Source organism: Pan troglodytes, chromosome 5 (assembly GCF_028858775.2).
Source record: "Pan troglodytes isolate AG18354 chromosome 5, NHGRI_mPanTro3-v2.0_pri, whole genome shotgun sequence".
Taxonomy (NCBI): Eukaryota; Metazoa; Chordata; class Mammalia; order Primates; family Hominidae; genus Pan; species Pan troglodytes.
Window position 1 is genome coordinate 60,240,540 of NC_072403.2, and position 16,559 is coordinate 60,257,098.

At 34.2% G+C, this 16,559-nt stretch overlaps 1 protein-coding gene across 4 annotated transcripts in view; it reads left to right on the forward strand.

Moving 5' to 3' along the window:
* The window catches only part of TINAG (tubulointerstitial nephritis antigen), an 82,616-nt gene extending 68,391 nt beyond the window's left edge, over positions 1-14,225 (forward strand). For 3 of the 4 annotated variants that reach the window (XM_016955678.3, XM_009451489.4, XM_518550.6), the window contains 2 exons: positions 4,530-4,575; positions 13,865-14,225. In XM_016955678.3, the coding sequence (XP_016811167.1) occupies positions 4,530-4,575; positions 13,865-13,999 (181 nt within the window). In that variant the 3' untranslated portion in view covers positions 14,000-14,225. The remainder of the gene's footprint in view (positions 1-4,529; positions 4,576-13,864) is intronic. The other variant, XM_016955679.1, reaches the window with a different exon arrangement.
* The last annotated feature ends 2,334 nt before the right edge of the window (positions 14,226-16,559 follow it).

The following is a 16,559-nucleotide window of genomic DNA, read 5'->3' on the forward strand; positions in this document are numbered from 1 at the left end:
TTTCTTCAGTCACACTGGAGCAAGTGCTGCTCCTAGAATAGGCAGAGATGAGGTTTTCATGGCTGTATGACTGCACCTGCTGATTTTGCCATAAATTCTACACTCCCATGTCAAGAAGAAATTTCTACTCAACTCTGAACAAAGTCATCTTTGCCTTTGGCGGAGAGTTAATGTTTTCATGTGTTAACTTGTAGAAATGTTCAAAACATGCTCTTTTTAAAAGTGACACTTACAGAATTCTATTTATTTATATTCTTGTTTTTCATTGCTCAATATCACTCCCATTAGACTGACAGTTTTTCGAAAGCAAAAGATATGTCTTCTTTGGGCTAACCAGTAATTTGTTGAAAAAAAGTAGAAATTAACAGGTGTAGTATACAAGAGAGATTCTGTGCTTACCTTAAAAGGGATACTTATGAGAATATAAATTTTGCTTTAATAAAGTTATATTTTCAACTCTCTCTTATTTATGGCATCTAATCTGACTTCACTGGGTGTATGGGCCTCACTGACAAAATCTACCAACACCAAAGAAAAGAAAAAAATATTATTTAAAATCATATGCAAATTATTCTGTTCCAATAATTTTACTATCTAGGCATAGCTTAAAATAGGGCTTAGAAAAGTTTAGTGTTTAGCACAGTTATCTAAAAAGAACAATATCCCTTTTAAAAGGAACATGCATGGAAATATTAATAACCTTAGAAGTACAAGATCTTAAATCACTCTTTCATGGGTTTTAATACCTTACTCTGCAGGAACTTTATGGTCTTTCCATAAAGACTTTTCATATATATAAAAAAGTAGTATTTCTGGAACTCATGAAAAGTGGGCATATAAAATAAATCCTGAAGGAAGAGCTTAAATAATTATGTGCATTGAGTGAGAGACGAAAACCCAGTCTCAATGTAGGGAGACCGAAGGGCTCAGGCAGCACTCATGCATCCTTAGGGAATGTGGTAGATGGGCTAAGAGCTGCCCAGATTTTTTTCAAAACCAGCATATTCCCAGGTATCACTAAATTTTGAGAGAAAAAGGTATTAATGAGTCTTAACAAATAATTGAAACAATTTAATTTAATGAAGTAGAAACAATTTAAAAGAACCGTATTATGTGGATTTCCTTGAGGAAAAAACAAAACAAAACAAAACAAAAACCAAATAGCCAGTATTAAGATCTCTCAAGCTTGTGAACCCACTGTACTCACAAAGGTATAGAAATAACCTCAGTAGGCCAGGCACAGTGGCTCACACCTATAATCCCAGCACTTTGGGAGGCCGAGGCGGGAGTATCTCTTGAGGTCAGGAGTTCAAGACCAGCCTGGCCAACATGGTGAAACTCCGTCTCCACTAAAAATCCCCAAATCAGCTGGGCGCAGTGGCACGTGCTTGTAATCCCAGCTACTCGGGAAGCTGAGGCAGGAGAATCGCTGGAACCTGGGAGGCGGAGGTTGCTATGAGCCGATACTGTGTCACTGCACTCCAGCCTGGGCAACAGGGTGAGACTCGGTCTCAGAAATAAATAAATAAATAAATAAGAAATAACTTCAGTAAAGTAAGGTTCTGGTCTGTCTAAACAAATGTTTGTAAATAATCTTCAAATGAAGAGGTATATGTAAAGGGAAATAGAGTACACATAGTTATATTTAGAGCAAATATGAATATAATGAAGATCCTCATATCCTCAGAGACAGTCACTGACTTATAAGAGAACATTTGTGAAAATATATGCATATTTCTAGAATTTTCAACCTGTTGGTATAATAGCAAGTAAAGGAATGGTACCACAATTTAGGAACATACATATATTAGGAAAAAATGCCCTCGAGAAGACAGGAACTCTTTCCTGTAAGTGAATAAAATGAGTAGCCTTGTTGTTTTGCACTAGTTAACCTTTATTTTAGTTTAAATAAAGGTTTTAACCACAGGAATTTGCTATAATATCATCGGGGAAACAACCCGCAGATGTATTTTTTTTACAACATCCCATTGCAACTCTATGAAATATTTGATAACTGTCTTAGAAGCTGTCTAGAGAAGACAGAGGAGAGAAGAGATAGCTCAAGGTTGCAGTGCAAATGTTAAGTCCTGTGATGAATGGACTTTGCTTGTCATTTGACACAGAGGCTGTAACATAGGTGAACTAACTGCACAATAGCTTCTGTGGTGTTATTTTTCCATGTGTGATATTTTCTTTTCATTTGAATTTTGCATAAAGGTTAACACCTTTTGTTAATTTTTTTTATACCAGCACCTTAGTCTCTGAAACTATTAGACTCAGTTGCCATACTTTCCTTTTCCTCTGTCACCTCTAGTCAATGACTTGGATAATTGGTTTGGCTGCCCATTTTGAGAAAGCATGTAACAATCCGAATGCTGCTATTCTCTCTGGGTTTAGAATGACTGGTGTTTTAAATGAGCATCTTAAAATTATATATAATAAACATGTTTCTTGAAAAGAAACTTACAGCAACTCTAAAGAGCTGAAAGATTTGCAAGAATTATTCTTGTCTTTTGCATCATTGAAATTATTGTTTGGAAAATTGTAACAAAATATATAGAAATATAATGAAAAATGATAGCAGTTGAACAAAAGTAAAAGTAATAGTTCGTATTTCTTAAAAGTTTCCAAGCTAAGGGAGTTTATTTCACTTTTAATTTATTCAGTAATACTAAAATAATAAAAGGTATACACCACATTCTGAAGTGCCTCTTCTCCTTTGTATGACTTTTCTATTTCTTCTTCTTCCCATGCACCATCCTCAATGCACCAAGCTCAAGAAGTCTGAAAGATCTTACAAAGTGGGAAGGCAACCTATTCTCTATCAGGAACAGGAGAAAGCAAAATTATTCTTCATGTTTTCTCACACCCCAAATCATTTTTTCTTCCCTCACTCTCATGCCAAAGGATCCAAATACATTATATTTTGTGTGTGTGTGTGTCCCAAGAGCCCTACCATAAACTTGTCATCTTTAGGCAATACCTCCGTGCTGTGGTGCCATCATTCTATTCTGTGCCCATTAAAAATAGCTTTCTGCAAACTCACCAGGTTGGAAATTTGCATCTCTTCTAGGAATGTTTGTTCTGTAATGACAGACCATAATTTAGCTTAAAGGAGCCCTGCTGTTGGAAGTTTGAATATTAGGTTTAGGTTAATGTGGTAATACATGGGCAGAATTAATTGTGTTCTCATAATTCACCAAATTACATGAAAGTAAGTACACACTAGAAGTGGGGCCTATATGTCTGTAAAAGAAAAGCAATATAACATATTAAGAAGAATGTGAGACTTGGAGCCTTGGCTCAACACTTCCCAGTGTATGATATTGGACAAGTCTCCATTATCTCAGTAAATAAAACAGGTTAATAATACCTACCTCGCTGGATTTAATCATGAGGGAAAATGAAATCATGTACGTTTAGGTTTTTTATGAGCTGTTATGTGCTACATTCAGAATGGACCAGTAGTGGAAACATAAGCTTCTGTATCCATACATACATGTGTTTACAAAAATTCTACGTTAGGCACAAAGCCACTTTATAAAATAATATGTATATATAAATATTTTTACATAAACTACAAAATTATCTGTGTTTTCATTATGGTTTATAACAGTAGTTCTGGAAATGTTTAGTTTATGCCATTTAAGGTAGAGTGGTAGATTTGTTTGGTAGAGTTTCAAGGGGCTAGACATAAAGAGGATAAGTATTTTAATCAATTTACGACTTTTAATTTCTTCTGTAATATGGTTGTACCTCCTTTTTAATTTAATTTTTATTTTTCTTATTTTTTTAATATTATACTTCAAGTACTGGGGTACATGTGTAGAACATGCAGGTTTGTTATATAGGTATACACATGCCATGGTGGTTTGCTGCACTCATCAACCAGTCATCTACATTAGGTATTTCTCCTAGTGCTATCCCTCCCTAGCCCCTGACCCCCAAACAGGCCCCAGTGTGTGATGGTCCCTTCCCTGTGCCCATGTGTTCTCATTGTTCAACTCTCACTTGAGAGTGAGAACACGCAACGTTTGGTTTTCTGTTCTTGTGTTAGTTTGATGAGAATGGTGGTTTCCAGCTTCATCTATGTCCCTGTAAAGGACATGAACTCACTGTTTTTTATGGCTGCATAGTATTCCATGGTATATATGTGCCACATTTTCTTTCCAGTCTAGCATTGATGGGCATTTGGGTTAATTTGAAGTCTTTGAGGATAAGTATTTTTGAAGTCGTTTTAAAAACTTTGTACCCCAGTTGCCTTAGTCTTTCTCTCCTGTGGTCAATGAGTTTGATTTCAAGCCATTTATATATAAATGAGTCTGTTCTGTGCACATAAATAATGTTATGGTAAAGAAGAAAACTATACGAGCACATTTCTGTAGGGCAATGGTGATATTTCCATTGTGAAACAGGATGGGACAGAGAGAAAGCACAAAAGATGTAGGAATGACAATAATCTGCATTCTCTCAAGAAGCAAACCAAACATTTTAACCATACCAATCTTTATTATTGTTATTAATTGTAGATGGGGCACACTGAGAGGAGCACAAGGGCAGAAAGAAAAATTTTGGGTATGTAACTCTTTCCAGTTGAATTCCTGCTGTGAAGTGAATATGTTCAAATCTTCTGTTCCTCTGCTACCTGCTTTGTATTATTTAGTCACATCCTCAGCTGTGTAATATTGTTGATAACATCAGTGTTTCCACCAGCACAAAACTCATTATAAATATTTATATTGTATTTATAGTTTTCCTCAACTCCCAGTATTTCAAATTGTAAAAGAAAAATCAGTGTTTATTTTTCCCCAAGTTGAGAATCAAAAGGGTAATTTTTTGTTCTATTATCTTCTATATTAAACCTAAAGTATTGATTAAACTTCCCTCATATATATTTATATGGCAATGAACTTGATGCTTTTGTTATGTTAGTATCATATATGTACTAAATATGTATATATATCCTATAGGATATAACCTATAGGGTATATATATATTTATATGGCATATATATTTAGATGGCAATGAACTTGATGCTTATGTTAGTATCATATATATACATATATGTATATATATCCTATAGGATATAACCTATAGGATATATATGTATATGTAACCTATAGGATATATATACACATATATACATATACATATATATGTGTATATATAACCTATAGGATATGTAGGATATGTAGGATACACATATATGTATATATGTGTATATATATCCTATAGGTTAAGGCTTTTTTTTTCTTTTTGCCAAATATAACATATGCATGTGTCTTTACTCAGAAAGAACCAATATCTAGTCTCAAAATAACAGAAAGTTTCAGGTAAGAAACAATTTGAAGAAGATTGGAACATATTACCTCAAATATTCGGTTTATTACAACAAGCTGGTCAATTGTCCAAAGTCCTAATATTATATACTTTTTTATACAGATAGAATGAAGTCTATGTGGTAATACTTACCATGGAATTTAAATTTAAATGTACACAGTAGAGGGCATATTTTGGCATACAAAACACTAGGTGCTAGAACTTGTACTCATCAGAATGACTCTTGGTATATTTCTTCATAAGGCACTCACAGAATTCAATCACCCAATTGTGTGTTCGTACCTTATATTTGTGTTGTTGATACATGGAGGTATGATGCTTTTAAGTAGAAGGATTCTTCTTTATATTTAAACTGTGCTTTTAAAAATATAATTTTTCTCATTAAAATAAAATAATTAGTAGCCAACAATCAACATTAATGTCCAGTAGTTAAAATAAATAAGTTATAAACTAGTATATGTTATTTGAATACCTACTATTAAGTTTCTGCATAGGAATTTTATTAAATAAATTTGAACAGTTATTTAATCTCATAACGATGTAATATTTAGAGACAAAATCAAGGTCTTTGATTAATGTATTTAACTCACAACAGTTCTTAGCATATAGCCCTTGATGGCCATTTGCTGAGTGAATATGAACGAATGTGCAGAGGAAAATATTTTGTGATCCTTTCATCCTCAACCTGATCATTCCCACCCTAGATCCCTACCTCTAGGTAGTGTACATGTGTACACACACACACATACACACATGATGAGTATGATTATCTACTCACTCATTTTCATATATTTAACACATACATGCACACTATCCCTTTTAACTACATTGTTGTACTTATTATTGATTCTGAACTTACTACTTATCAAACATCTTCAAAGAAAACTTTATTTCATGAAGCTAGGGGTAAGATTTCTTTCTGCTATGATTTGTTTGATAAATTGTTGAATGCAAGCAGTAGAAATACAAGAATCAGACTAAACTTTATAATATTTTGCACATTAATTGAGGCTTTTTTCTCTACTGAACTGTGTTCTCTTCATGAGTCAGGATAATATTTGACTTATTTACCAATGTATCTCAAGGGTAAAGTATTTTGATTGGTACATAGTGAGAATATAAACAATACTCATTGAATGAGCAAATGAATAATTTTAGTCTATGCATTCAGGAAAAACTAATCAAGTAATTACAATAATTTCATTTTTTATAAAACATACTAGTGGTTTAATTAAAATATGAAATCTTTAAGTACTGTTGTACTGTTTTGTGAAGAATTGTGAAAGGTCTGAGATATTATCCCACAGATATAGATGATATAGATATTGGTATTGATGTAGACGTAACTAGAGATATAACACCTGGGTCAGAAGTAAGGAGTTCTTAACAGATACTCATAACTAGATTGACAACCAGAGTAACATAGCAGCATGCATCTCCCACACCTTAGTCTTACAGTGATGTGATAAGAACCAATAAAATTTGTCTACACAGGTAGCAGTTTATGTTTCATAAATGATGGACAAAGAACAATAGATTTTCTCCATTTGTTTACAGGAGAGAAACAAGCAGATTCCTCCTTTCCCAAAAGGAAGGAAAAATCTTTCATTCCATTATGAGGAGTTGAAGAGGATCCTATCTTCTCACCATAAACATTAGGAATATAAACATATCTTTCTAAGGTCCAGCTAGACAGCAAATAAAGTCTCCAGATGAGGGGCTGCATCTCTTTTGAGATGTAAATACCAAAGGATATAATGTCCCCATACTTCTGACACCTTAAAGCTTAATTTAGGACCTTGTCTCTGCTCTCTTTGAGCCTCTAGAGGAGGTAAGAGAAGTTTTGTTATCCCTTCAGATCAGATCATTAAACTAGGTGAATGGCTACATATCTAATTCCCAAGGTATGCGAAGAGTAGAATATTTTTGGGAGAAGTGAAAGAAAACATTCCCTATCTTTATGTTATATACAATGTTTTGTGGGTCAGGAAAGCAAAAACTTTATTCAAGAGCACTGAGAAATCTAGGAAAGTTTTATTTCTTCACAATTATATATGGATGTTTCAAAGTATTTACAAATAGTCCTATGACATAAACCTATTTTTATAATAAAAATATTGAAAGTCTTTCACTACTGAGTAAAATGTAATACATAGCAGCAAGCCATACATTCTACTAAATAAGTAGAAAATATCAGAATTTTTCCAAAATTGTGTTTTTTAAAAAATGAGAGTGCTAAATCTGGAGAAAAATTTTTGGCCTAGGAACATTTGGTAGGTTTGGGCATAAAGTGAGGACTGGGTTTGTAATAGGCATGCTACGATTTGTTTGAGTTAAATTATGAGACAAGTGAAGCAGAAAGATGTGACCAGCAACCAAGGGAAAACTACTATCAATACAAGCAATAGATGATACTTCAGATGTAGGCTTTAAAATAACCATTATTTTAAAAAATTAAGAAAAATCTAGATGAAAAGATGGAGAATTTCAATCTATAATTAGTTCAACCATTGTGGAAGAGTGTGGCAATTCCTCAAGAATCTAGAACCAGAAATACCATTTGACCCAGCAATCTCATTACTGGGTATATACCCAGGATTATAAATCATTCCATTATAAAGACACATGCACACACATGTTTATTGCAGCACTGTTCACAATAGCAAAAACTTTGAACCAACCCATATCCCCATCAATGATAGACTGGATAAAGAAAATGTGGTGCATATACACCATAGAATACTATGCATCAATAAAAAAGGATGAGTTTATGTACTTTGCAGGGACATGGATGAAGCTGGAAACCATCATTCTCAGCAAACTAACACAGGAACAGAAAACCAAACACTACGTGTTCTCACTCATAAGTGAGAGTTGAACAATGAGAACACATGGACACAGGGAAGGGAACATCACACACTGGGGCCTGTTCACGGGTAGGGGGCTAGGGGAGGGATAGCATTAGGAGAAATACCTAATGTAGATGATGAGTTGATGGGTGCAGAAAACCACCCGTGGCACGTGTATACCTATGTAACAAACCTGCACTTTCTGCACATGTATCCCAGAACTTAAATTATAATAAAAAATGAGTTCCTGAATTCATGAATGCAAACATTGCAAGAAAATCACACTCAAACTTTTCATGATCAAACAGCTGAAGATAAAAAATAAACAGAAATTTAAAAAGTCACTAATTAAAATGACACATTATTCTCAAAAAAAGCAGCACCGACTGACAGCTGGCATTTCAACAACAACAATAAAAAAGGAAAGTAGAAGACTGCAAAATGACATTGCTAAAATGCTGGATAAAATAATAATATTGATAATGATGATGAAGATAACGTGCCAACATGGAATTTTATACATGGTGACATTTTTCTCCAAAATAAATACAAAATTAAAGCATGTTTGGACAAAAGCTGAAATAACACAATTCAAAAAAAAAAAAAAACCAAAAGTTACAGAAAAAAAGTAGGCAAATATTTAAACATATCTCAGTATCTCATAGAAATAGCAGCTAAAAATAAGTAAAGGTATGAAAGATTGAAAAAAACTATTAGCCAGCTTTATGTCATTGAAATTCATAAGATATTACACATAAATATTGATGAATATACATTCTCTTTAAGTGCACATGAAATATTTGCCAATATTGACCACATGCTGGTCCATAGGGCATGTTCAATAAATTTAAAAAACTGAAATTGTACAGAATATACCATGATGAAACTTTTGTTATTTAGCTAAAGCAGTACTGAATGTAATAGAAAATGCATGCATTGGAAAAGAAGAAAGGTTAAAATTGATTCATGTATTTTTTAAAAGGTTGAAAAGAATAATTCAATAAGCTGAAAAATTTAAACCGAAGATAAATGAAAGAAACAATAAAGAGAAGAGCAAAAAAAAGTAAAAGAAAACAGACGTATTATAATAGATGAAAATCAAAAAAGCAAAGAGTTGATGCTTTGCAAAAAAAGATTAAATGTCTAGGAAGACTGAAAAAGAAACAAGGAGAGACAAATTGCCATAGAAATGAAAAAAGAGAACATTGCTGCAGATTCAATAGATATGAAGTAGGTAATAAGAGGATATTACTAAAAAGTTATGCCAGTATAATTGAAAATATAGATGAAAAGGATAAATTTATCGGAAAACAAAACTTATCAAAAACCTACACAGGATGAAAATAGCATAAATAGTTATGGAACAATTTGAAAAAAAAATGAGTCTATTTAAATTACTTTCACAGAGGAACTCAGGCTCAAAAGACTTCACTGGTGAATTTTTCCAAACATTTAAGGAATAAATGAAACGAATTTTACAACAAATCCTTTCAGGGAATAGGAAATAAGGAACAGTTACTTCCAAACTCATTTTATGAAGCGGTAACACCAATACCAAAACTTGATAAGACAATACAAAAAAGAAAAATTATAGGCCAATATCTCTCATGAGCATAAAATTCCAAACAAAATATTACAATTAAGAAATATATAAAGGGATAACACTCCATAAGTGAAACTTATGTTAGGAATGCAAGGTTGGTTTCAAGTACTAAAATCAATCAATATAGTTCATCAAGTTATAAGAGTCAAGGAGAAAAAAAACACATGAATTTTTTTTTTTTTAGACGGAGTCTCACTCACTCTGTTGCCCAGGCTGGAGTGCAGTGTCGTGATCTCGGCTAACTGCATCCTCTACCTCCCAGGTTCAAGCAGTTCTCCCTACCTCAGCCTCCCGAGTAGCTGGAAATACAGACACCCGCCACCACACCTGGCTAATATTTGTATTTTTGGTAGAGACGGGTTTCGCCATGTCGCCCAGGCTGGTCTCAAACTCCTGACTTCAGGTGATCTGCCCACCTCGGCCTCCCAAAGTGCTGGAATTACAGGCGTGAGCCACCGAACCCGGCTTGAATATCTTAATTGGTGCAGAAAATGCATTAATAAAATTCAGCACTTACTGTTCTATTGTTGTGTAACAAACTATCACAGATTTAGCAGATTGAAACAACATACATTTATTATCGCAGTGTTTCTGTGGGTCAGAAATCCAGTGTACCCAGCTGGATCCTCTGCTCATGATCTCACAAGGATGCCATCAAAGTGTTGTCTGAGTTGTGTTCCTTTCTGGAGCTTACAGCCCTCTTCCAAGCTCACGTGGTTGTTGGTAGATGTGTTTTTTTGGTTGTGGGTCCAAGTCCCTATTTTCTTGCTGACTGAGGATATTCTCAGATCTTAGAGGATGCCTGAAGTTCCTTCCATGTGGCTCCCTCACACAGAGTTTTACAGATCCTCTCTCAACAGAGTACCTTACATCTTCAAGACCATTAGGAAAAACAAAATTTCTGACTTCTACATCTTCTTTTAAGGGGCTTCTTGAGCCACATTTGGTCCACGAGCCATGGTTTGCCAATGCATAGGTCACAGAAACTTTATATACATATGAAAAAAAAAAAACCTAGATCCCTTCCTCACTAAATACAGACAAAAATAATTTGAGATGGAGCAGAGACCTAAATGTAATTGCAAAATAATAAAGTTTCTCGAAGAAAACATAGGCAAATATGTTTGTGATATCTATTAGAAAATGCTTTCTTAAATTGGGCACAAAATAAACTTTTTAAGAATAAATTATCAGACTACATTAAAATAAGAACAACTATTTAAAAGACAGTATTATAAGAAAAAGTAAGCCACAGAATGAGAAAAATGTATCTAGCTATCTATCTGGAAAGGTATCTGACAAGTCCTCACATACACAATACATAGACATTCTTACAAATATATAGGAAGACCAAGATAACTCAATAAAATAGAACTCTTAAACAGAAACTTCAGGAAAAGGGGAAATCCAAATGGCCTGAACAGCCATGTGAAAAGGTGGTCAATGTTACTAATTATCAAGGAAATGCAAATTAAGACCACAATGAAATATCACTTCATATACACTAGATTAGCTAAAATTAAAAGGATTGATAATATCCAGCATAGATGAGGATTTGGAGTAAATAGAATCTTATACTACTGATGCATGCGTAAATGGAGCAGCTACTTATGTTCATCATGTTTATCACCAGGAGAATGGATAAACTGTGGTATAGTCACACAATGAAAATAAACAGTAATAAGATGAATTAATTGCTTACATATGCCAAACATAGATAAATCCCAGAAACATTATTTTGAGCTAAAAAAAAAGTCAACCTCAATATATTTTGCATTATTCCATTTTTGTAAAGATCAATTATAGGAAAACCTGATGGGGAGTGGAGGGTGGATGGACAGGAAGGCAACATGGTAGACCTTCTGGGGTGCTATAAGTGGTTAATAGCTTAATCTAAGTGGAGATTACATGAACATAAACTTCATAAACACATGTATAAATTTACTAAGTTGTATACTTAAGATTAATACACTTTACCTATGTGACTGTATCATATATCTCAATAAAAAGATGAAAAGTTAAATCTTTAGAAATTTTCTCCCCTTCATTGCCACCATTTCCTTTATAATCAAATACAAACAAAAGTAGGCATTTGGAAGAAACAAACAAAATAAATGCTGAAATAGAAGAAATGAGAGTAGGAAGAATAAGATTAATAAACAAAATACATGTCCTGAGGTGTATTTTATTAGCACTAATTTTTACAGTGTCTTACTCTTTATAATTATGTGGCCTTTCTTGCAAACATATGATTAGCTCTCATTAGCACATAAATGCACATTTGCTTATACAATCTTTATATACCTTTCCCATATTTACCAAGAATGTAATTATGAAATTTTGGATAGTAATAATCTTCAGCCATCCAAATGAGAATAGGCTCAGTGTTATATATCATATTTGCAAGAATTTACAAATATTACTATTCCTAGCCATTTGTTAGGTTGTGACTAATTTTATTTGATATATAGATACAGATATATGAACTGACTAAAAAAATATGAAAATTGGCATTTAGTGTATTTCACTGGTGCTAGAACTCTCACTCACATTGACGCTGTTTCCTTCTCAGCTATTCAAAGTCCATTTCATCTTTGAAATGATAAATTGAACTTACAATTTTAAACATAGTTTTGAGAGTGCTCCTTTAAAGTGTCAGGGTTGATTAAGGAGGCAAAGAGCCAAATCTTAAAAAGAAATGCTGATAAAAATTGGCTATTTCTTAAAGTTGATGTCATGGCAATTTCTGATGCTGAGTCAATCTGCCCCTCTCTTACATTGTAGAAAACAGTGAAAGCTCAATTCGACACCTTATGTCTTGAGAATATTTTCTTAGTCCCAGGGTAGGGTAAATGGGAGGTGAGTGTGAGAGCTGTTGAGGTGAAGCTGCTAATTTACTGGGATTTTCTGCTGTATTTAGTTGTGGAACTAACTCCCTTCTGTGTGTCCTTTGGCCTTCATGATATTCTCCATGTACTCCATTGATACTTTTGCTCCATCACACACTTATTCGTTCAAGCTTTTAACCCAGGAGTCATTTTGGACTTACTCCAACCATCCAATCCAACCATTTTTGCATTTTAGAAAGAGGAATTAAAAAAAAAACAAAACTAATTCCTGTTGATTTTACTTTCTGAAGATTTCTCAAATACTTTATTTTCTCTTATCCAATTGAATTATTACAGGAGTCTACTAGCTAGTCACTGCCTCTTGTCTATACCCTCTAAAATCTATCCACTTGATATCATATAGGATAATGTAATCACAGTATGAATTTGCCCACCTTTCTTTCCTGCTAGAATCAACTCAATGGCATGTCATCATTTTTCCCATTATTTTCTCATTATGGATGTTCTTTCCTCCCCTTCCAGCCTCATAACCTACCATTCTGCTTCTGTCTCGTGATCTAACTATAACAATTTTATTGCTTCATTTCACTACTTCATACTATTTCATGCTTTGGTGTTTATGCTTTTACTGTTTTCCTTTACGTCAATCTCCCTTCCTCCTTTTACATTGGTGAATTGATTCTCAGGCTTTCATATGCATCTCATGTGACACTTCTTCAGCAATATCTTCACTGAACCATCCAAGTAAATGAGATGCCCTTTCTCTGACCTCAAAAATACTCTGTACCTATTTTCACCTTAGCACTTGCCTTATGTTGGTCATTCTTCATTATATTATAAACTTCCTGAACATAAGATAATGTATTATTTATCTTTCGTCTTCCAGCACCTAGCACAGGCTGTTGTTCACATAGTAGACACTCTATAACTGCAGCTTGCATGCCATCTTCTGATGTGGCATTTCAAACGCTCATGCCTATGTTACCTTAGTACTCTGGGAAAATCAGAAGAGTCATATCAATTCCGGCTATTGCCATCATGCCTGCATATTAGTGTAACTGATACATAATACAGCCATTATTTAAAAATAGGTAAGTTCTTGATAATTATAGTCTATGATAAATCAAAGGCATTTAAAGTTACAAATGAGTTCTCCATGGCTTTTTTTTTTTTAAATACCAAAGTATGTTTCTCAACTTTTTTGTTTGTTTGTTTTTCTGCAGATTGCTGCCAATTCCTGGGGAAAGTCATGGGGAGAGAATGGCTATTTCAGGATTCTTCGAGGAGTAAATGAGTCCGACATTGAAAAGTTGATTATCGCAGCCTGGGGCCAACTGACAAGTTCTGATGAACCATAACATATCATTAAATTTCCATAAGGTCATGCCTTTAAGTAACCCCCTAAATTGAAGTTTAGCAATATGACATTCTTGGTGACAGTGGAATCTTTGTCTCTTCACCGTGTTAACATAATCTATCTATTTTCTTATTTTCCCCTCTGGTCTATGCTTCTGCTTCCTTCACATTACTGAGCATTAACAACACCAATAAAGGACAGCAGAGTCCCTAAATGTCTTTAAAGTTCCCAGGTTGCCTTATTTTTCTGTCATGATGGTGTCCCTTTTGCCTTTAATTTTTCACAAACAGTGTGATGGCATCTGTCTTCACAGTTCTTAGGACTCACTTGTAGAAACAGTGTGGTTTCTCTCTTTGACCAATGAGGACCTTAGACAACAAAAAGCAAATTAGAAATTCAGCAATTTGCCATCTTTATAAATTTCTTTTCATCCAAGTTTAACAGTTCCTTAGTTCAAATCTTGCTTATGTTTTGCTTAAGCAGTGGAAATAGATTATAAGTTGTTTATCTCAATAACTTAATATTTTGTTTCCTCTCATTTGCCTAAACCTACCTTGTAATCTGTTCACAAAATGAAAAGCAACTATCCACAGGAAACAATTACTCTCTATTGTACTCTGCAATGGCCTGAGAGGTGGAGATGTTAAGTAATGGAAAAGCTTGGAGGCTAACAATAGAAGTACAGTTCTGACATACACACAGCCCTATTTTTGGAAGCTAGTATATTTTATGTAAAGTCGATTAAAATCAGCTGCAAAACAGTATTTGGAAAGATAACAAAAGATTTACCACCCCAAAACAGCAACTTGATGCCATGATGCAGAAAGAATATGTATACACTTTTATCACAAATATACTTTTATCACAGTTCACTGCTTGAAATTCTAAAAAGTAAGCTAAATTGGCTCTCATTTGCATGTAATTTTTAGTTCTCTATAGTCAGAAAAACGAAAATAGCATCATAGCAATGGTTGAGAAAGGAGAAAATCTCTTAATAACTCACTGGCATCTTAAATGGAAAACTAATAAATGCAGAAGCAAAGCTGATCAGTAAGTGAACACAATTGATTATAATTACAATGGTGGGCTCTCCAAGGCCTGAATTTCTGGTCACTATCATCTTAATTTTGATCATTGGGATTTTTTTCTGTTATTGTGTCCAAAGATGCCCTGATTAGAGAAGCTAGACATGATGAAAATGTGAGGGAACAGAGCACAGAAAGGTGAAGTGTTGTTGCAATTGTTGACTTCTTCATTAATCAGTGTAGCTTTATCAGAAGCAGCATTTATTTACTTGGTTCTACCCTAGAAAATATGCATGAGGGTGAGTCACCTTGTTGGGGTTGGCTGACATTTCCCCAAAGAGTAGAGAAATAATTTGTTTTTTCTCTGCTTGGGGTCCTCTAGAAGCAGCCCATAAGACAAAGTTTTGAGCACAAACAATTTGTTTCAGCCATGAAGGGAACACTGAGAAGGCAGTGAGGAGTGATATGGGCTAGTGATGGCGGACAGTAAGGGGTGCGTTGGCCTAGTTCTTATCCCACTGAGGACTCTTGCTACATTCTTCAGATCCATAACACCTGAGGAAAGAAGTTTTCTTTGGTTGAGGACTGCTCCTGGGGTTCATGGATTCCTTGTTCTTTCTAGTCTGGCAAAAGAGGGGGAAAAACAGATTCCAGTGTCAGAAAAAACTCACAAGCAAAGAAAGGCAGGTTCTGGTAGTTTGATGTCCACTGAAATGGTACAGGTGAGGTAATGTGGGCAGGGCACCAACAGTGTCTGCAGTGGATGTTAAAATACTTTTAAAACGCTTTTAATGCTGAAGACTACTGAAGTAATAAATTCTAATGCACTAAAATGCCAGATGACTAACATGCCTATAAAAAACACGGGATTACGTTGATGCACTTTTACCTTTGTTATACAAATGGATGATAGATATTGGAATTAATTTTTCACGTTGTGGTTTGTGAGCTTAGGTTCTGCTGTTTCAAAAAGTCCTAACTTTCTAATGACACCAAAATCATGAGGAAACTAAATCCAAAGTGAAAGAAAAAGGAAAAAGAAAATACCACGTTAGTGAGACCCATAGGAAAGCACACAGTGTGTTCATCTAGCAATTACAGACCTAAAGAAGATACAGAAACTAGTTGGGACAGATGTGTATCAGTGGGATAGGGAAAATATTATTATTGAGGTTTGTTGAATCAGTGTCTTCCCTTTAATAGTGTTATCATTTTTACAACTTTAAAGAGCTTGTTTAGTTTTACTTATTATTCAAGGGCTCCGAGTCAACTTTCAGAAACTAATGATTAGTATATTCCTTGCCCCACCCTAGGGATTGAGTAACTATTTGCAGAATTAATTGACTGATGCCTAGATGGTTTCCTCCCACAAATTGAAGTAGGAAAAACTTTGAGAATAAGGGTGTATGGCCTCCTCTATTTCATGACATTTGTATGATCTCATTTTATTCTAAATAACAAATAAGCTTTCCCAGTTTTTTAAAATGAAATTCAAAAATTCTCTTAAAAATACATAAAATGGAATGAAGTTTATTA